This window comes from Pithys albifrons, chromosome 2, assembly GCF_047495875.1.
Source record: "Pithys albifrons albifrons isolate INPA30051 chromosome 2, PitAlb_v1, whole genome shotgun sequence".
NCBI classification, from domain to species: Eukaryota; Metazoa; Chordata; class Aves; order Passeriformes; family Thamnophilidae; genus Pithys; species Pithys albifrons.
In genome coordinates this window covers 81,521,755-81,543,899 of record NC_092459.1, presented here as the reverse complement: position 1 = coordinate 81,543,899, position 22,145 = coordinate 81,521,755, and the positions used below count along the sequence as shown (strand labels likewise).

The 22,145-nt window shown below is 42.9% G+C and overlaps 1 protein-coding gene across 2 annotated transcripts in view; it reads left to right on the top strand.

Moving 5' to 3' along the window:
- The first annotated feature begins 397 nt into the window (after positions 1-397).
- MEMO1 (mediator of cell motility 1) overlaps positions 398-22,145 on the top strand; it is a 32,887-nt gene continuing 11,139 nt past the window's right edge. The window contains exons 1-5 of one of the 2 annotated variants that reach the window (XM_071575262.1): positions 398-772; positions 15,565-15,646; positions 18,262-18,330; positions 20,184-20,296; positions 21,650-21,761. In XM_071575262.1, coding sequence (XP_071431363.1) covers positions 712-772; positions 15,565-15,646; positions 18,262-18,330; positions 20,184-20,296; positions 21,650-21,761 — 437 coding nt within the window. In that variant the 5' untranslated portion in view covers positions 398-711. Of the gene's footprint in view, positions 773-13,328; positions 13,573-15,564; positions 15,647-18,261; positions 18,331-20,183; positions 20,297-21,649; positions 21,762-22,145 lie in introns of those variants that run through there. The other variant, XM_071575253.1, reaches the window with a different exon arrangement.

The window sequence follows — 22,145 nt, the reverse complement described above, 5'->3', positions numbered from 1 at the left end:
GGGTGCCTTCGGGGAACGCTGCCCCGTCCCTGGAGCCCTCAGCGGCCCATGCGGGGCCCAGGGAAGGGCTGGCATTGCGGGATCCCGGGATCCCCGGATAAGCCGTCCCGCTCCCCCCGCCGCGCTCCCCTCGCCTGACCCGCGCCCGGAATCTGCCCCGCCAGCACGGAGACACGGCCCGTCCAATCAGCGCGCCCGGCTCCCGTCGCCACGGCAACGCGCCGACCAATCTGCGACGGGCCCTGCCGCCTGGCCACGCCCCCTGCCCCGCTCCCCCGCGGGGCGGCGCCCGGCTCGTCAGAGCGGTGGGCGGGGCCGGCGGAGGGCGGGCGGCCAATCGGGGCGAGGCTTTTGCTTTGGTGCCCAATGGGGGCGCGGCGCCCGCGCGGCCCTTAGTCCACGGGAGCCGAGCGGGGCCAAACCCAGCTGCGGCCGCGGCCTCCTTCTCTCCGCGCCCCCCCACCCGCCGGCGCGGAGTTGGCGGCGGCGGCCTCGGGCTCTGTCCCCGCGTCCCCCCGCCGGGACCCCCCCCGCGGCCGCGCCCGGCCCCGCGCCCCCGGCCCGCGCCGCCCCGGCAGCGCCGCCTCCGCCCACGGGGCCCGGGCCGTGCCGGGGGAGGAGGGGGAGCAGCGCCGCCGCCGCCGCCGCCGCCGCGGGCGGGCCCGTCCCCCAGCGCCCCCCCCGAACACCATAGGCGGCTCGGGCTCCAAGATGTCCAACCGGGTGCTCTGCCGGGAGGCCAGCCACGCCGGCAGCTGGTACACGGCCTCAGGTACCGCCGCCGGGCGCCGGGCGCGGGTGGCGGGGCTGAATCAGCACTTTGGGGCCGCCGGGGCCGCGGCCGGTACCGGGCGCGGGGAGGGAGGGGCCGCCGGCTCCGCCCCCGCCGGCACATGGCGGCCGGGGGGGCCGGGGGAGCGGGCCCGGGGCCGGCGGGGCGCGGGCGGAGCTGGGTGGAGGGTGCCAGTGCCCTCCGAGCACCCGCGCCGGTCCCCGCCGTGTCCCCCCGGCCCGGCCGCCTCTCCCGGCGGAAAAGCGGCGTTCGGTCGTGGCCGGGGCTGGGTCGGCTCCCCCCGGGTGCTCGTGGTGTGCCGGCCCTGCCCGCCCGACAGCCGCAGCTCCGTGTGTGACGGCGGCGGAGCTGGAGCGCAGCGCCCGCGATGAGCCCCGACCGCGCCGGAGCGCACCAGCGGAGCGCAGTGTTTTCATGTGCTCCTGCGTGGTTTTTGGTTTGGTTTTGTGGATTTTTTTAAAATTTTGTTTTGTTTTTTTTTTTTTCCCCGTGAGAAAATACTGCATGTCTTGAGTATTTCACAGGGTCAGAAGGCAGGTGAAGAGGTGTGTGCATAGGGAGGTTTATTTCTCTTCTTATAGTCCAAGACGACCTTCTGTCTTTTCTTCCCGGGCGCTTTCTGTAGAAAGTTCCTAAGCAGTAGCTCGGAGTGGGCTCTGTCCATTTAAACATGTGGCAGTTGCAGAAAAAGAATGGAAGAAAGACGCGGTGCACTGGAGGGGGGCAGAGCTACCGCTCCCCTCAGCGGCTGCCCCAAAAAAGGCACAAACCTGGAATAATGGCTTGGTAGCTCCTGTAGAATCATAGAATAGAATCATAGAATCGATTGGGTTGGAAAAGACCTCCGAGATCATCAAGTCCAACCCTTGGTCCAACTCCAGTCCCTTTACCAGATCATGGCACTCAGTGCCACGTCCAGTCTCAGTTTAAAAACCTCCAGGGATGGGGAATCCACCACCTCTCTGGGCAGCCCATTCCAATGCCTGATTACTCTCTCTGGAAAGAATTTTTTTCTGATCTCCATCTTAAATTTCCCCTGGCAAAGCTTGAGCCCGTGCCCCCTATTGCTGAGTGCCTGGGAGGAGAGACCAACCCCCACCTGGCTAGAACTTCCCTTCCTATGTTTGGAAACAAGTTTTGTTGGGTTTTGGGGCAGAACTGCTGCTGTGGGAAGGATGCAGGTTTGTATTTCCAGAGCCGTTAATAAGGAGCTTTGTAAGGGATGTTCTTTTCTGGCCTTTGGAGTAAAGATGATTACAAACCTGCAGGTGAAGGAGCTTAGATGAACAAGGAGCTGTCGTAATGAGCAGTTCAGGACAGGGGGCTACAATTGTAACCAGTAAAGCATTGCATTCAGGGTCCTAAACTGACATTTAAGAAGAATTAGATGTGAGAAATCATACAGTTCTCTTGGCTATAATAGATGCAATTTCCCCTCTTCTCCACAAATAGATGAACGAGGTATGAGGCAAAAATGGAAAGGGAAGAAAAGAAGTACAGGGAGGAGGGTAACACAGGAAGAGGCGGATTGTGAGATGAATAGCTGGGCTTCAAATGGTGGGTGGGCAGTTTCGAAGCAACAATAGAGAATGATGATTTTCCTTTTGAGCTCAATATTCCGAACTCAACTGTTGTGTCCATTACAATACTTGTTTTAAATTTTCGTGCAGTGTGGACTGCCTGGAATTGCATTTTTTTTTCCAATGGTCTGGAAAGGTAGATGGTAGTCTGTTTACAGAAAACAACAAAAATCATGCCAAAGGTATGGATTTAAACACATGCAAGGATATCAAAACATCAAACGAAGCTTTGTGGTAACACCAGCTTGTTTCTGCTATTTATGTTTTCATTTATGCAGAAAACTTACCTACAATATGTTATGGCCACATGACTTTACTCATAAATTTAGTGGTTTGTTTGATATTGGGCTTCACACCAAGTTATTGCTGGATACTTTCAAATAAGAATTTTGAATTTTTAAAAATAATTTAAGAGGCATGGGGACTATGTTGGACTGTTTTCTATAAAAACTCAGTGCATAATTTTGTTAGACTACACCCTGGTAAGTCTGTGTGACTAGTTTGGCCAATACGAGTTGTTTGTAATGGGACATGCAAAGCATGTTGCTCTCAGTGCTTTTGGGCAGCCCTCTGGCTGTTGCTTTTTGAAGAGATGTGGGATGGTTGCCCAGACACACTGCATGAAAAAAAAAAGCCAACAAACTGAATCATGTAATAAATTATGGCAACTGTACTTATGAGTTAAATTGTAACTGTTACAGTGTTTGTGGTGGGGATAAGTGGTTGATGTTGCATAAGCTGGAGTTTTGGGAAATGTGTTTTTCTTAAAGAAGAAAAGAGTATTATGTGCCTTGCTGTAGAACTGTCTGCTGTTTGCATAGGGTATGTGGGAGCAGCAATTCTGCCCATTCAGCAAGACAAGGGCTACCAGTTATTTGTTGCTTGAAAGCTGATTTTTGTGTGCCATCCAGGAGGGTACATCAAAACTCAGGAGAAACCAAACAGGTACCAAGAGGGTATGTGTTCATCATAGACTTAAAATCTTCCTTTACTTCAGGCTAAACTCACACATCAGCTATTCTGCCAAACTTGTAACACAGGCTTCTCACTTGTACTACTTGAAGAAAGTGGATTTTACCATGTGCTTTCAGACTGCATAGCTTCAAGGATGGAATTGAGGCAGGGATTAGCATTTGAACTGTGGTAGTTCTTCACTGCATTCCCATGAGTCTGCATTCCCAGGGATTGTCTTTGCAAGTCCTCCTACCTCCTCCTTTCTTTGTGCTTGCTCTCTCGGCCCAGAAGCGATTTGCTGTGTTACAGATAAACTGGTTAGCACTCAAGCTTCCTGTTTCCTCAAAACTGCTCTTTGTGTGAGCTGAGTTTGATTGCACAGGGCAAGTGGATGCCGTGGTTACCTCGTCCTGCTCCATAGTCAGGATGACCCTGCCTGAAAGGGTAATGAGAAATGCGATTTTTGAAGGCTATTCAAAATCATTACCTTTTAAAGGGACTGTGTGAGAAAGATGCTTGTAAGTGACAGTTTATCCCAGTGTGCCTGGTACCTGAGGGTAAAACTCCAGCAAAACCAGGATGGTGCATCCTGGACTGGGGAGGGGGTTGAAAAGTGGAGCACTTATTGGTATGCTGGAAAAAAAAGAGTGTCTGTGAGATTTGACTGTAAAAGTCAGCCCTGGGAAAGAAGGGCCAAAGCCAGCTGAGAAGGTAGAAAAACAATGGATGCAGAATGCAAAACAGCTTTTGTGGCCAGAATCATAGAATCGATTGGGTTGGAAAAGACCTCCAAGATCGTCAAGTCCAACCCTTGGTCCAACTCCAGTCCGTTTACCAGATCATGGCACTCAGTGCCACGTCCAATCTCAGTTTAAAAACCTCCAGGGATGGGGAATCCACCACCTCTCTGGGCAGGCCATTCCAATGCCTGATTACTCTCTCTGGAAAGAATTTTTTTCTGATCTCCAACTTCAATTTCCCCTGGCAGAGCTTGAGCCCGTGGCCCCTTGTCCTATTGCTGAGTGCCTGGGAGAAGAGACCAACCCCCACCTGGCTAGAACTTCCCTTCAGGTAGTTCTAGACAGCGATGAGGTCACCTCTGAGCCTCCTCAAGATATCCTTGAACTGGATTAGTTGTCTCCTGTGCACTCCAGCAGTGGAAGCAGCATCAGAGGTGAAGCCACAACCAAGAGGGACCTACTGTTCTTCATAGGTAGTCAATGTCATGTACATCAGAGGGCTTAGAGCAAATACCACTTTTTGTCTTTAGAGGTTGCTCATTTCTATGGGGCAGGAATTGCTTCAGTTGAAAGACTCTTGCTCCCCAATTTTCTCCAGCCATGGGATATGCACTGCTAAAGTTCTGCCTTGGAAAACATAAACATGCACTACATTCCAGTACAAATATACCACCTACTTGTATGGTGCTAATTAACTCCGTAGAGCAGGTGAGACTGGATGTGCAACTATGCACATCCAGGCATGTCACGTCTAAGTAAACAACTTTGTTGCTGTTGGGGAAGAGTTGGGTCCCAATAATGAAAGCTCTCTGCTACCTCCTCGATAAAGCTGAGAAGGGGGCAAGGAGTGGAAGATGGACTTGATGGTGCTGTTAGCGTTTAACTTCTATTGTGTTCTTCATTCTTAGTGTGATTTTTGTAACAAAAAAAATAAAAACAAGCTCCTTAAGAGGTTTCTGCAGGTGAGTTCAGGATGAAAAATGTAACCAAATTATTGTCATCCATTCTCCTCTAGAATTCTTGGTGTGGGGAAGTTAATCTTCATTCCACATCAGTCCATGCAGCATTTTAATGAACTTAAGAAGTGTAACTCTGGAGCATTTGCCTGGCAACAAACTTAACAATGAAGTCTGGTCAGTTGTTCCTCCTGTTTATCAACAGCACTGAATATGGGAAGCTTTACAGCTGAGCTTTCAAACTGAAATAGTGCCATGCCCATTGCTGATAGTAGGCCACTGGTTTTAAGAACCTAATTTTTCACTTGCAGACCTTGATTGATATATCTGTGTTTAGAAAAGTTAAAAGCGGTATGTGACACGTCATTGCTTTTGTGGACTAGCAGTCTGGCTACTGAAAACACTTGGAAAATGAGATAAAAGCATACCATGTAAATGAAAGCATCACCCTGTTGCACTGCTGTCGTGTAGATTGTTGAGAGAAAAAAAAATCACTGTTGTACGGTGAAAAATATTACATGCAGATTTATTTTTGGAAGCAAGTCCTACTCCTGCTGAGTTAATTCAACCACCTGGTGTTCAGACCTCTTGAGAAATTGATTTTGACCAGCAGGGGGAGGAGGAAGATTAAGGACAACTTAATACAAAAATGGCATAATTTTCTGTGGCTTTGAATGCAGCACAGACACATTCCTAGATACAAAAAGAGCACCTGAATTACAGTAGGAATAACCTGCTATCCTGAGCACAGACTATTTGCAGGACAGGGTGTGGGTGCTTTATCCTGACCTATTCTTTGATGTGAGTAGATTCAGTGAGTGCTGGGCAGTTCTGTGGGGAGAATCAATCCATGTGTTCCTGAAATGGAAATAAACATTAGCTATGTGCATCTTTTCATGCCATTACAAGTGAGATGTCACACATCAGGGTGGCTAACTTGGCTTATTGCCAGCTGGCCTGCCTTGTCTGGCTCCTGGAAGTGCTAACTCAATACTGTACTGCTCTTTAGTTGAGCATGTGATAAGAGTTTTTGTCTCAGCTCTTCCCCAGTCAGTGGCACGCTGATACAGGCAAAACACAGAGGTTTTCAGTAGGCTCCTCCAGATTACAGAAGTAAAATCAATTTCAATGTGTGTGTGTGAATATTACATGATCTGATACTTACCCTGCAAAAAAAGTTTGTTGTTTTAGTTGTGTCTTATTTCTTTGTTTTTCCTGATCAAGCCGTACTGGCCAAAGGTGTGATCTGTTGGCCTATGCCAAGTCGTTTGAACTAGGAGAACCTTGATTTCCATAAGCTTATTAATGCAAATATGACTTGGCAGAGTAATTGCTGTCGACTTAAAACACTGTTGTGCTTATTGTCTTCAAAACTTTTTTTTTTTTACGAAGAGCCAAACTAAATGGTCAGTAAATGTTTGAAGAGACTTTAAACTTAATGGTGCACTCGTGTTCAGGGTTTTCTGCTGCCCTGACTTGTCAGTAAAATAATCCCAAAGGAGGTAGGCACTGACATCTTCTTGCTACCATTTGTAAGGATTAAGTTTCTAACTTGTTTGAACAATAATGCCAGAACTGTCGAATAACTGGCTGTCATGCAGCCAGGGCTATTTAGGCCATGTCTTTTGGGCAGAGGTCTGCGTGGTGGTGTGTAGATCAGCTGCAAAGTGTAATGCTTTGGAGAGCTTAGGCAGATTGTGTACCATGCATGATCTGTCTAGAAATTACATTTCCCTCAAAGTTGGCCACTATTTTAGCCTGTTTGTTATCTCTTCTACTCCTTTGTATTCCCAATAAGATCTGCATTAATGTTTTTTTACTGCCTTTGTACCAAATACTGATTTTTCTGATGCCAAAACCCACTGCCTGTTAATAGCTCTTTGAGGTAGGCAGCTTCAAGGTGCAGTAGCAGTGTGATTCTGAGGTAGTGCAGATATTCTTGTACCTTCTGAGGCTTGGGGGCTCATAGAATCGATTGGGTTGGAAAAGACCTCCAAGATCATCAAGTCCAAACCTTGGTCCAACTCCAGTCCTCCCTCTACTAGATCATGGCACTCAGTGCCACATCCAATCTCACTTTAAAAACCTCCAGGGATGGGGAATCCACTCTCTCTGGGCAGGCCATTCCAGTGTCCGATTCCTCTCTCTGGAAAGAATTTTTTTCTGATCTCCAACTTAAATTTCCCCTGGCAGAGCTTGAGCCCGTGCCCCCTTGTCCTATTGCTGAGTGCCTGGGAGAAGAGACTAACCCCCACCTGGCTATAACTCATAAGACTGTTTGAATGAATAGTGATGTAACCACTGCATTTATTTGACTGCTTGTTGGCATGAACTGGAACTTCTCATCAGCATTAGAGAATGTGTGTACATCAGTTACAGCTTTTTCTGCTCTGCCACAATGTTGGTGGATATGTGTAATCTGTTCACCAGGTGTGCTGCTGGATTTGCTGCCCCTCAGAGTGGCTGCATCCTCTGCCTTAACTTAGAGCAGAAACCCTTCTCTGTAATGTGTTGGACCTGGGTCTCTCTGCAGCAGCTGTAGTGTGTATGTATGGCCAGACTTCACAAACGCAGATTTGGGCAGGGCTCTCCCCACGTGGGTGTGCCTTTCCAGCCTGCGCAGTGGATTTTTTAGGTGAGGCACAGCATGCGCAGAACTGGCCCCACCGTTTAAGTCCTGAGGTTCATCTGCCACGGCCGAGTGAGCTTGGACAGTGCCAGTGAAGTCCTCGGGACTGTCACAGCACCCGGTACTAACCGGGGCTGACCCTGCTGAGCATCTGAGATCTGACGGGATGGGATGGCAGGGAGGCATTGAACTGCCAGGGGACGGTCCCACTGAGACTTGAACTCAGGTCCTTGGGATTCAGAGTCCAGAGTGCTCTCCTTTACACCACGGGACCACCCAGAAGCTGAGGTGGTTGGAAGGGAATAGCACGTGTGACTCTGTGGTTAGACTGTGGTTTGAGGAAGGGTTCTCCATGTCACGAAAGTCTTTATGGAAGTGCTTTACTCTGGTCTGCCAAGAACCCTGGCATATTGCCCAAAATTGGAATAACTCATCACTGCTCATTCATAAATGTCCCATAAAAGTAATGAATCACCATGTTGCTTGTAGTTGGTCACAGACAAATCCAGGAAGACAGGGATCCAGGACAATGTGGCAAAAGCATGTGAGGATGACTGAATGGAGACGTAATTTAGTGGTAAACTTGGTAGTGTTAGGCTTGTGGTTGGACTCTATGATCTTAAAGGTCTTTTCCAACTTGAATGATTCTGTGATTTCTGCTGTAGTGAAAGGAGCTTTCTGCAGTAGCAGGATAATTAATGTACTTATCATGAAATCTTAATGTTGTGACATTAGCTGAAGCATTACAAACACAGCTGTTAAGTTCTTACCTTGCAATCTCTGAACAAGAAATCATAGTGTCTTACAAATTTATAAAGTATTTGCTTTGCAATGTTAAATGCCAAATGTAATATCTCTCTCCTTTTGGTTTTTATCTTTTTAGGCAGTTTATGGGGAAACTGGATGTGTCGTTGCTGACTCTTTTATGAATTAAACATGGCATACAGTATTAATATGCAGACTGTATTATTTAGCATTGTATACTGCAAAAAAATTCCAGAAAAATTGAAAATATAAATACTCCAAGAAAAGAATGTAGCTTCAACTTTTACTGTACAGTCGGAATTGGAACAAGAGCTTTACATTTGGTGTAGTTCTGGGATCATTAAAGTAGCCTTGCAAGTATAACTTAGTGAATATGCTTACAAATTCCACATAAATTTAGTGTGTATTAGAGCCAAAATCACTTTCTCAGTGATATGAAATAGAAGGTCATTTGTTTGGATCTTGAAATGATGCAGCAACCAAGTTTTTAATAAGTGATGTTATAGTTTGATTTTTTTTTTATTTTTTTTAATTTCCTATTAACTTTCAGTAAAGGAAATTCAGGAGCTAGTGGAATACTGGAAAACTGGGACATGAAAGTAAGAACTGCTACCAAAGCAGATTTTCGTGTCCGTTTCAATATCTTTGTTGTGGCTTTAGTTTTATTTTCCCCCATTCAAGCATTATCTGCTGTTTTATTTTCATCTCACAGCATGTATAAGTAGGAATTTATGTAGCGTCAGTGTAATCTCTATTTGTAACTTATTTCTTTTCCCTTGGTCCTAATTTGCATAGGTTAATTTCTGGCTTGCTTGTAGTCTGATTTCACCATTTTATCAGTATTGGAAGAGAATATGTGCCAGCAGCAGAGAATCAATATGAGTTGTTGGAAATCACATTCTATTTGTGAAAAATCCTAATCTTTGCATAGCTAAAACATGTTCTTTATTGAAGAATTTGGCTTTTGTTGTGTTGAGAAATATTTTTTTTTCAAGTGAAGTTCATGTTCTTGAAAAACTCCTTATACTTTTGTGCAGTTTTAACTGAGAAACCAGTTAGGTCTCTGCCATGGTTCAGACTGGAGTTTGCCTAACAATTGAATTTCAGATTCACCTTCGAAATTGTAGAGACAGGAGTTCCCTTAGTGCCAGTTATTAAACTAATTGCATGCCAGCCTCCAGGGTTTCACTGGTTGATTTTTCCAACACTACAGGAATAAAGATTTATTCACCTATTAGCATGTATGCTGTAATACTTATTAGAAGCATTTTTGAGGTGTAGACTTTCTCATCAATGTGTAAAGGTAGTTAAAAGGAGGAAGACTCAGCAAAAGGTGTTGGCTCCTGTGGGGTATGTATGTATGGCCAGACTACGTGAACACAGATTTGGGCAGGGCTCTCCCCACGTGGGTGTGCCCTTCCAGCCTGCACAGTGGATTTTTTAGGTGAGGCACAGCGTGCGCAGAACTGGCCCCACCGTTTCAGTCCTGAGGTCCATCTGCCACGGCCCAGCGAGCTTGGACAGTGACAGGGAAGTCCTCGGGACTGTCACAGCACCCGGTACTAACCGGGGCTGACCCTGCTGAGCATCTGAGATGTGACAGGATGGGATGGCAGGGAGGCATTGAACTGCCAGGGGATGGTCCCCACTGAGACTCGAACTCAGGTCCTTGGGATTCAGAGTCCAGAGTGCTCTCCATTACACCACGGGAGTGCCCCTCTCTGGTAGGGTAGGAGACATGTAAAAGCTGTGGGGTTGAACTGCAGGCTGGGGACTGCAGCATTACTTGCACTGCTGCAAGTGCTATACATGTGCAACCAAGGGAGACCTGAGCAATTTTCCCTGGTGCTGCTCTGGATTTTGGTTGAGGCTTATCCTTTTACAGTAAGAAAAGCATTCACTGAGATTGAGGATTCAGAATAAGCACCAGTCTTCCCCATCAGTCTGAAAAGGTGTGTTTTGTACAAGTAATGGTGGCTGCTGGAAAAAGAGCAAATGCCCATTATATTGTCTTGACACTTGGCATACAAGCACTTCAGCCTTATCGGCAAGGTGAGGTTGGCTGTGGAAGGAAAGTGCTGGTTTGGCTTAACCCACAAAGTCTGAACCGTGACAGCTGTAAATTGAGGTGCTGAATTGTAACCGTGTCACTATTGATGCCAAAGGGATTTTGTTCTGATTTTCACATTTTGTAGATTTTAGGAACACAGTAGTTGTAGATTTTTAGAGGGTTAATATTTCTAACAGTTTAAGTTTAATGCCTTTCTATCACTACCCCTGTCCCAGAACAAGGAGCTCAAATTCCTTTAGTTAATTAATCTTGTTTAGACTCCTTTCCAAGGTAGAGCTGAAAGATATCAGAAGGCCTATAGAATGAAACATAAATATAGGTCAGAGTGACCCAAAAGCCAGAACTGGATGAACTCCAAGAGACCTTTGTGTGCCCGAGGAAGAAGAGCTGATGAAGACAGAGGGTCTTGACGACCCCAGACCCAATTCTGGGGGTTGGACCAGGGGTGGGACTGGGGCTGGATTGAGAAATGTGTAAATCAATGATTGGAGGGATCTTGTTATAAAAGCCATGGAAACAAGAACTGAGGCACATGCATGTCATCCTGTATTCCTGTGGGCTGTAGGCCCTGTGTTATTAAAGGACCTTTACTTTTTATCTTACCCTACACTAACGTGGCTCGAAGTCCTGGTTTTGGGGGGAAGGGTCATTCACGGCATCACTAACACATGTCTTTGTATTCATGAGGTAACAGTGTCATGCATTTAATCATAGAATCGATCGGGTTGGAAAAGACCTCTGAGATCATCAAGTCCAACCACTGGTCCAACTCCAGTCCATTTACCAGATCATGGCACTCAATGCCACGTCCAATCTCAGTTTAAAAACCTCCAGGGATGGTGAATCCACCACCTCTCTGGGCAGCCCATTCCAATGCCTGATTACTCTCTCTGGAAAGAATTTTTTTCTGATCTCCAACTTAAATTTCCCCTGGCAGAGCTTAAGCCCGTGCCCCTTGTCCTATTGCTGAGTGCCTGGGAGAAGAGACCAACCCCCACCTGGCTAGAACTTCCCTTCAGGTAGTTCTAGACAGTGATGAGGTCACCTCTGAGCCTCCTCTTCTCCAGGCTAAACACCCCCAGCTCCCTCAGCCTCTCCCCATGTGGAAAGATTCTTTATTACTTACTCTAGAGCTTTGTTAATGTTGGGATAATGTTAGTTGTAAAAATCCTTCTAGCAAGATACTTGAATAAATGCTGCCAGTAGCCATATCCATAAATTTGCCTAGTGGAGACTTGGTCTGTGCTTGCAATTATTTTGAAATTTATCATAACTTCTGCTGGTTTTCAAAACAAAACAGGATGTGAAATATCTACAGGTAATGTCAGAAATCTTTAGTTACATACCTATATTTTTACCTGACTTCACAGGAATAGAATGCAAATCTTAACATTATGTACTTCAGTGAGGCTCATATTTTGCTGCCTAATCTTCCTTTGATAATAAAAGGTCTGATCTTACAGTAGTAATGCTAAAATATATTGATTGTTGCATCCAGAAATTACATCCATAAGGTTTTCTGTCCTCCTGTCTGGGTTAGGCTCAAAACCCCTATTGCTTTCATCCTGCTGCCTTTCTCAAGTTGGGCTTTGTACCTGAGGCTCAGGGAGCTGAGACCTCTCCTACTTCCCACCTGCAGCAAGAGGATACAGGGGTGGCAGTGTTATTCCTTGTCCAAGCTGGTCAGCTTAGGAGATGGATATTTACTGCAGTTGTCTTGATGACTAGTTGCAAAGCCTGTTTTTCTGGTTTAACTTCATTTAAATATGAAAAACAGTTGTTTGTAGAGCTCTTTGTGAAGAAGTTACTCATCTCCTGTAATACAATCCCATATGGCAGAGCACAGCTACTGTGATGGTGTGGGTTTATTTATATTTTGTATATAGAATTCAAATATTTTGACTTCAGCCTTAAGCATCCTCATGTTTGAGAGAGTGGAAGAAAAACTTCTCTGAGCACTTCAAGAAAAAGATGGTGCTAATTTGGTTGCAAGAAAGTTAGAGTTGTAGAGTATTCCCCTTAAAGTATTTGTAAGGATAGGAATCTGCAGGGAGGCTGTACTCCTGTCAGTTCATGTGAGTGCTGTTTGATTTTTTTCTTTTAGTTTTTTTTTCCTAAAATGTCAGGTGGATATTTGTACTCTTCATTATCTTTCTCTGTGTGAGAGAGATTTGATTGTGTATTTTATTAAAATAGCACGGCTAAGTAAAAATGAAAGTTTACTTTAGGTTGAAGTTAATTGATTAAACAGGCACCTTGTAGTTGCATGAAAGGGAAAAAATCTGAAAGCAGATGTGTTACTTGGTCCTTAGGTAAACACTGACATAAGTTTCATCCCTTGGATCTTGCAGATCTGTTATTTTACTGCCTCTGGGAAGAAAATGTTACGTTGTTAGAGTGTTTGTCTGTAATAGCAGACTGAGCAAACCTGGGCATCTTACTTCTGCTACTGTACTGTAAGACAGGAAGTTTTGGCCAGATTTGACCAGTCATGAAATTTTAGGATATTACCAGAGATTCTGATCTTTGTCTTTAAACTGTTCAGCAGGTTACCTGATTTGTCTCAACCAAAGACAAATTGCCTTAACCACCTCCTTAATCAAAAATCCTTGCTAAAGAAGGGATGGAGGATGGCCAAGCCTTGTTGGGGAAGAGAGTCCCCCTTTATCTGGCAAGTTTTGGCCCTTCTGCTGTTGTGCTGATTGTGGATCCTCTTCTTTGAGGAGAAGGAGTCAGGTGGGGCAGAGTAATCATGAAGAATCATGAGAATCAATCACAGAATCGACTGGGTTGGAAAAGACCTCCGAGATCATAGAGTCCAACCCTTGGTCCAACTCCAGTCCATTTACCAGATTATGGCACTCAGTGCCACGTCCAACCTCACTTTAAAAACCTCCAGGGATGGGGAATCCGCCACCTCTCTGGGCAGCCCATTCCAATGCCTGATTACTCTCTCTGGAAAGAATTTTTTTCTGATCTTCAACTTCAATTTCCCCTGGCAGAGCTTGAGCCCGTGGCCCCTTGTCCTATTGCTGAGTGCCTGGGAGAAGAGACCAACCCCCACCTGGCTAGAACTTCCCTCAGGTAGTTCTAGACAGTGATAATGTTTTGTTTAAGTTTGGATAGTAAGTGTTTGAAAGAAAAAACAGAAGAAAACCAACTGTGTCCTCCTAAAGATCTTCATTCAGAAATTATCTTACTGTGTCTTCAGAAAGTATCTTATTTTGTGTCTTCCCTTAAGTATATAACAAATAAAAGTGGTAATACTGTAAACGAGTACTGTTTCGTTAGTCTCCTAGTAGCTTAGAAAGAGGATGGAAATAGATATATTTTTCCTGAACTTCTGCAACAGCCTCCATTTCCTATGATGTCATTATCCTGATCTCTATTGATGTCTCTGCTGCTTGTAATTTCCCCAAGCAACAGAAGCAGCAGAACAAAATTGGTGTGTGGTGTTTTTTATAACGATTTCATCATTGCACAAAGTCACTGTGTTACAGGATTGACAAGTGGCTAATCAGTGTCACACTTTTGCCTTGTTAGAGCTGTAGACAGTAACTGAGGCATTCAAGGTGTGATTGAAGGCTTAGGAAAATGGTGTTGCACTTGTTCACCTTCACATAAGAAGGTCGGGTTCTTCACAACGACAGAAGTTGTCCTTTTCAAGAAGCACGTGGATTTAAGTTCTGTGTAAAAACCAGTAGCTTTGACACCCCCACCCTTCACCCCGGTGTTTTCCAGGGAAAGCTTTTTGGCTCTGCCTGGTCAGTCAGTGATTGGATTGTCCAAAATTTGATGTCTGCTCTGGCTTCCTATAGTTCTTGTCAGCCTTTTGGAGAGCTGTCAGCTTGAGACTGGGGCTGTTTGGGACGTATCTGTGAAATGCTTTCAGATACTTAATTTGGTTTTGACTTTAACTGGCAGTTGGAAGTTCAACACCTGTATGGGGGAGATACAAAAATCTACAATGTGCATGGAACAAGAAAATGGTCTTATTGCACCATACTTTGCAGATAAACTGTGCTGACATACAGTTCTGTCAAAGTATAGTGTCAACTGAAAAAAGTACATCCATTTTCTCTTTGTTAATGATATGTTACTTGCTACAATAGCAGCTGACCAGGTTTTACTTGAAAGCTTGTTTTGTGTTCATTAATATAACAAATGTTTCACTGTATTTGCGAGACTTGCTTCTTCAGGAATGGATTTGTATCAGAAAGTTTTCTTGTGATGGGAAATAATCAAAATATGGTTTGTTTGGGTCTTTTTGTTATATTTCTAGAAGGCAATTTTATCACCTCTCATGACTGAGTTGAGAATATTTGCCACTTCTTGAGGTATTTAGTTTAAATTTAGTTTTAAGAAAATTAAATGCTGTATTGACTGATTATCAAAGTTAATGTTGCCAAGGTGTTCATGTACTTCTAGTACATGTTGATTGATTGTAAATTGTCAAGGTGTTGGTATAAATATGGTATATTCTCACTTTTAGCTTTTTCCTGTGTATTTACAGATTTTCCAGGTTGCAGTGTATTTTGAATTCTGCTTTTACAGTTGCTTGATAATAATAAAGCATTTATTACCATAGCCATTGACTATCATGTCAGTATGTAAGGCCTTTGTATTAGATCATCTTCTTTATTGGGATTTATTCGTTATAGGTCATCTTAACTTCTTCTGAATTCTGCAAATATGGTTACCAGAGCAATCAGTCATCTGTCAGTCTCTTTTGAAATTAGCAGCCATCCCTTCTAATGGTGAAATGGCATGTTCTCTAGTTCCCACAGAGCAAGAAACAATAAATGTGTGTTTGGATGTGCAAGAAATGAACTTCTTGGACCAGGAGATTGAAACTTAACTACTGTAACCTTCAGCATTGCAGGGCTGGGGTTTTTTTATTGTTGCATTGGATTTTTTGGGGCCTCTGTTTTTTCTGTTTGCTTGTTTTAAGATTTAAACCCAGCCCTTAATGTTTAAGATGACTTTTAAATCTGCTGGACTTGCAAACTTTATTTGTTAATTCTTGAGATACATTAGATTCTTCTATGGCTTCATTATTTCCTTGTCTCTTCATAGGACCCCAGCTAAATGCACAACTAGAAGGTTGGCTTTCTCAAGTACAGTCCACAAAAAGACCTGCAAGAGCCATTATTGCACCGTAAGTTTGAAATCTGTTTTAGTGTCTGTCTGTTGTTTGTCTGTGTCTGTTGTCTGTCTGTCTCTGTCTGTCTGAAACACGTGATTGGTTAAATGCTCTGTTTGTTTGAGTGATTCTTCTGAAAGTTGGTAAAAGCTAGTATTTAGCTGAGAGGAATGTTGTGTGGTTTCTAAATAAGCATTTTGAATATAGCATAGAATGAAAGAAATCTGTGCACGTTTTGGTGTATGATTAGTTTCCTTTTGCTGGTGAACTGCAGACACAGTATTCATTTGTGACCAGTAAGATGGGTAAGAGGTGTATTAATGGAGTGCCACCCAAAGGTGACAGCTCTTTCCATGTGCTTCCAGTGTAGGACAGCTATACCTGTTAGGAAAAAAAGCCAACCCACAACAAAATAAGCAAAACTCCCTCTCCCCACCCCCCCACCCCCCCGCCCAAATCAAAACTTATCAAAGCCTAAACCAAAAAGTAATGAAACACTATTCAGCTATTCACAGTTGTTTGTTTGTAATTCGAGTTTGGTTTTGTTTGGGTTTTTTGTCCACAGTGGAACTGGGAATCATCTAAACTATTTAGGGGGAATTCAATTTCCTGAAAATAGTTGAGACATGTAATGAGAAAAGTACATTGGTCATTACAATTTATTATGAGTTGGAAGGAAACACTAGAAAAAGCACCCTAAATATGTTCTTCCTGTGTTAACATACTACTGACATAGTGTTTGAAGTATTCCATAATAGTATTGAATATTCAGAAGAAAACGTTCCACATCTGCTTTAGTCATTCTCACAGGAATGTCAGGAAAGAGACCTTTCCGTTGCAGATTATGTAAGCTGGGATCTTTTTCCAGAATCGCTTGAGGTCTTCCTGTGATCTCACCAAACTTTTTTATTAACCATGCCTTTTCTTTCCCACCTGTCAAGTGGGATATGTCTAATAATATTGTAGTGGAAGACTGGAGAATCCTGTAGCAGAGGGAACCTTCCAGCAGGCTCTTTTGACATTGTCAAATAACATACCTTGCTGCTTCTGAGCTCTTTAGAATGAGTAGGGTAAGTGATGTTGAAGTAAAATCCCAGGGTACTTTTTGGGGGATAACTTGCTCCATGTATCACCCTATGGATGAATATACATACAGGTGAGCATACATACATACATATAAATACATACAAAGTCCTCTGGTGCTATCAACGGGGAACTTGTATCTTCAAATATCCTGTATGTCCCAGAACTTGTATGGATCATTCTCAGTATCACTGTAGGAGCAGTCCCATGGTGTAAAGGAGAGCACTCTGGACTCTGAATCCCAAGGACCTGAGTTCAAGTCTCAGTGGGGACCGTCCCCTGGCAGTTCAATGCCTCCCTGCCATCCCATCCCGTCAGATCTCGGATGCTCAGCAGGGTCAGCCCCGGTTAGTACCGGTGCTGTGACAGTCCCGAGGACTTCCCTGTCACTGTCCAAGCTCGCTGGGCCGTGGCAGATGGACCTCAGGACTGAAACAGTGGGGCCAGTTCTGCGCACGCTGTGCCTGACCTAAAAAATCCACTGTGCAGGCTGGAAGGGCACGTGGGGAGAGCCCTGCCCAAATCTGCGTTCGTGAAGTCTGGCCATACATTCATACACACATACGTACAGTATCATTGTGCAGAAAGACTATTGGGAAAGCTGTAGTTGTGTTGTTGCACATACTTGACTCAAAACAAGGAGTAAGTATTCACCTGGGTTTGCAGGTGCTCTGGATGGACTCAGGGGTGATATGGCCTGGACAGCTACTGAGTGACCATGAGCTGTTTGCCACCACTTGACACTGGACTCTGGGAATGAATGTTCTCTATTCTCTTTTAGTGCTATGAAATGAATTTTCACTGGTTTTTAACAGTCTTGAAGGGAATGGATCTTAAGATTCAAATACGATATTTGAAACAAATAGTCAGAATAGTTATAAATTATTTTGAACGTCACATAGGAACAGAGGGTTGAGAAAGGCCCCAGGCCAGGGTGATAGGAAATGATGAAGCATCTTTCACATTGTCTGCAGTGAAAACTAGCATTTTGCATTCCCCTTCTGTTTGTGTGCCCATTCATCCTATTGGTGAGGTGCTCTTCAGTGACAGAGCATTTTTGTTCTCTGTTTATCTGCTGTAACATGTAACAATTCTGTTTGCCAGACCCCTCTACTGCCGTTGTATTCAGTTACTGGCATATGGTTAGAAAAGCCTTCCCAGCAGTTTGCTGTTCCCTTGTCCCCTGGCTGCACTCTTCACGTTAGCGGGAGCTGCTGATAATACGCAGTTGTGCAATCTGCATACCAGTATCTTTTAGAAAAAAACGATCTGAAGGTTTACTTACTTGTCAGATGGTCATTGATAGTTCTTTAAGGGGTCAGTAAATAGTCCCTGACAGTTCTTCAGCAAATACACCTCTTGTGTGATCAGTACTGTACCAGTGCTTTCCTGCTGTTTCAGGAGCTGGCTTTTGGATCACTCTTACTATTTCTAGCTCACTGGGGACCAAAAATATTTAAGATATTAATATTTGATGGCAATATCAACATATTTAAGATGTTAAGCAATCTTGAACATGTTAACATTTTGTACACCTTGATTTGCAGCCATGCAGGATATACCTATTGTGGATCTTGTGCAGCCCATGCCTACAAACAAGTGGATCCTAATATCACGTAAGTATGAGTTTTTCCTTGCAAAGCATAAGACAATGCCATTGTACTTTGCTGTTAAGTTGAATGTTCTTTTTACATTCTTACACCCTGAAGTACTCAGGCTTTAATTTTGTACTCTTTTTTAGGCTTCTATATTCCCCTTCTGTTTTAACATCATAAATGCTCAAATTGGATGTTACAAAAAAAAATACTGTTGTTGAAATTGAAATTGTAAAGCAGGATTTTCAAAAATTTGTTATAATAATTGGTAACTAACTTTTTACAAGGGAGGGCCTAAAGATATTATTTTTGGAGGTAATAACAGTTTATTACTGAAGTATAAACTGCTTTATAAAAGCCCAAGCTGTTTTTGGTTGGGTTCTTTTTTTGTTTGTTTTTTGTTGTTATTTTTGGGAGGTTTTGTTTGCTTTTCAGCTCTATTAAAATACTTGACCGTGATTCTGCATTGGTTTTCAGTGCAGGATTATGGGCTGAATACAACCAGGATTCTCTTCTGTGCAGAAAGTGACCGGTGTGTTTATATAATCTTTAAGTCAGTGAAAGTTACTTGTTCTGATAATTTTAGATGGGCTTTTGTTTCTAACACGTTTAAAAAAAGGAAAATTATAATCCACCCCCAACATGCTATTGTAGTCTGTGCCTGCCTCTGAAAATAGGAATCCAGCTGTTTTAGGTTATGTTCTGCTTACTGCAACATTTTTTTTAATGATAAAAATTTAAAGCACTCCGGTATTTACTCAAAGTATGTATTTTGCAATGCTAAATAAGAACTGGCTAGATTAATCAGTATCTCATGAAGATAACATGTGATACTCTCCAAAGACAATGGTTTTAATTCTTTCTAAACTATTGTAAACTATGTGAAAATAACTAATGCTGTGACATAAGTTTTAGAGAAACCTCGCTTCTCTAATATTTCCAGAAAAAAGTTGTATTTCCCAATGAATGTTTAGAATTCATCTTTGAGCTGAACTGTTGCATGGTTGGATATTTTGCTTTTATTAACTTTGCAGAAAGTTACAGTATTTTAGTATACCTTGCTTATAGCACTCCATGTATAAGGGAAAAAAAACAGCCCTACAACTTTACATGTCTCCCACTGCTTTTAGTTCAGTGCCAGAAACAAGATGATATGATCCTGAATGTGAAAAGCTGAATTTCCTATATTTTTTGTTTCTTTTTTCTTGTAAATCCTGTGGCAGGAGACCCTAAACATCTAATCAAGAGCCAGGAACTGAGGACTTGATGAAATAACATCATGATGACGTGTGAAAGGTTGCAGTATCAGCTAAAACTATGAATGTGCAGGTCCAAGTCCCTGTTGTTGATGCAACAGCTAGATAAAAGCAGCATTTGAGAATGACTTAGGTTTTAATTTGGTGAAATCTGAAGTAAGGCTAATCAAATGCATAAGTGCATAGCTCTGAATAGATGATAAACCCATAATTATTATTTAAGGTCACATTCCTGTAGTGGTTGAAGGTGGTGTGTAGCTGAAAGTTTTGTTCATCCAAGGAGAGAATTCAAAAATCTGTTCTAAGGGGCTGTACTGCATCATTCAGCCTCCAAATGAGTCCATTTAGACAGATTTCTAGCTGATGAGTGCCCTCTGATACATAACCTGCTTAAGTGATTTAAGGCTACAGGAAGAATTACTGAACTGATCTCATGATAATTTCTGAGGCTGCGAGCGAGGCTGGGCCATGGATTGATCTGTGGTCTTACAGACAGCAGAGTAACCTGTTGTAGCTGTGAGCAAGTATTGCTTTCTACATTTTTATTAAATGTTACTCTAAGCCAGGTCTCTGAACAATTGCAGTTGTTTAAATTGTGGGCTTTTGTGTTAATTGTAGCCGAAAAATTTTCATTCTTGGGCCTTCCCATCACGTGCCCCTCTCCCGGTGTGCACTTTCCAGTGTGGACATTTACAGGACACCTCTCTACGATCTTCGAATTGACCAAAAGAGTAAGTGCATGATAAAGTTTGCATCTTGAAGACTCCTGAGGCTTGAGGATTAACTGTGTATTGTAGTGCTGATGTTGTTGGGCATGTCCTTGCTTTAAATGGCACACAAATGCCAATCTGGTTTTACTGCAATGAAAGCTCACTTCTCAAAGATCCTTATTGTTCCAGGCATTGCCATGTTACAACCATAATGCCTCTCTCATTCCCAACAAATAAAGAATTCTCAGTTTTAGCTTATCTTTTCCATTTTGAGTGTGTGCCTCTTGGCAAGTCATCTTTAAAAGAGTTTTAAAAGTTAAGAAGTGTTGCATCAAAGAATAGTTCACTGAACACCTTCTCCATTATTCTTTGAAGTACTCTGGCTGGAAAAAAGTACCTTAGTTCGTCTGAGTTTGATTTCTAATAGAGGAATAACAGAGGAACAAAAAAATTGCTTTTATTTGGATGCATTATTGCATCTGACTTTTTAACTTGCAAAGTACCTGCAGAACTTAAAAACTTAATCCATGAAATACCAGTCTGTCTACCTAAGCTTAAAGGTGCAATGAAGATAAATTTGATATTTTGACTTCTATGCATTTTGAGGTATACCTAAATAAAGTAGTATCTTTTTCAGAAGGGCTAATTAGCACAGGTCTATTGTGTTTCATTGTAACTGTGATTAAGCTAATTCAGACTTTCTACATAGTGCCTGCAGAAGTTTCCTTAGGTGAGAAATATTTTGGTTTCTGTAGAACTCCTTTATAAAAGGAGTAAAGAAGAAGGCACAGCCCTACATCAAACTTCATCCAGTGGAGAATTTGCAAAATGTAGAGATGACTGAATACTCTCAAGCACACTTGAAAGTAGAAAAGATAACTTGCAGATTTGGATTACTGAATCAGTTTTGACTATCTCTAGATTTCATGATTCAGTCAACAACAAATTGTATTAAGTAAACACATCCACCAAGGGCTGAGCTCAATTTTTTTTTTTAAATATATGTGCAGTTTGTGAAAAAAAAAGAATTCAGTGGCTGGGCAGATGCATGTATGTTTTCAAACGTGTTTTATTGATGTTACTTAGATTTTCAGTTAGGATACAAAATTTTTCTCAAGATACTAACAAGATCACTGATTTAACATACTTATTTTATAAACTGAATCAATTGCATTTGTGTCTTAATGACTTGAACATAATTTTAATCCTGAATTCATTTAGAAACAAGTGGTTTATGATGACATCCCTTGGAGGCAAGTAATCTGTTACAATGGGTATGTTCTTGCAAAGATGCACTGTAGCTTGCTTTTTGCACTTGCAGCAGTTTTCACAAATACAGAAAAGTAGTAAAAATTAATCTTTAATTCATTTCAGTTTATGGAGAATTGTGGAAGACTGGAATGTTTGAGCGTATGTCCCTACAGACAGATGAAGATGAACACAGTATTGAAATGCATTTGCCTTACACTGCTAAAGCCATGGAAAGGTACTTGGCTAATTAATTCTACAAGAACGAGCATAACGTGCATTAAATGTTTGAACTATATGGGAACTGCAGGAGGAAGTAGCAATACATTTTATGGCATAGAATATCTTACGTGGTGTATAACAGTCACACTCCCCCACACCCCCAAAAGAATTTTGGGAAGGAGAGGGTCAGAGACTAGGCTAAGTTCCTGTAATAGGAACTGTGAGCAGAGCAAACACCTGAATGATGAAGTTGTAACACCTGTTATAGACAGATTTACATTGACTTAATAGGTGCATGAAAGCGTGTCAAATATTAACTCTTTCTCAATAGCTGCTTTCTTTTTTTACCCCCATCCATTTTTGCAAGGCTTCTTTGAAAGAAGTTCAAATACTAACAGGT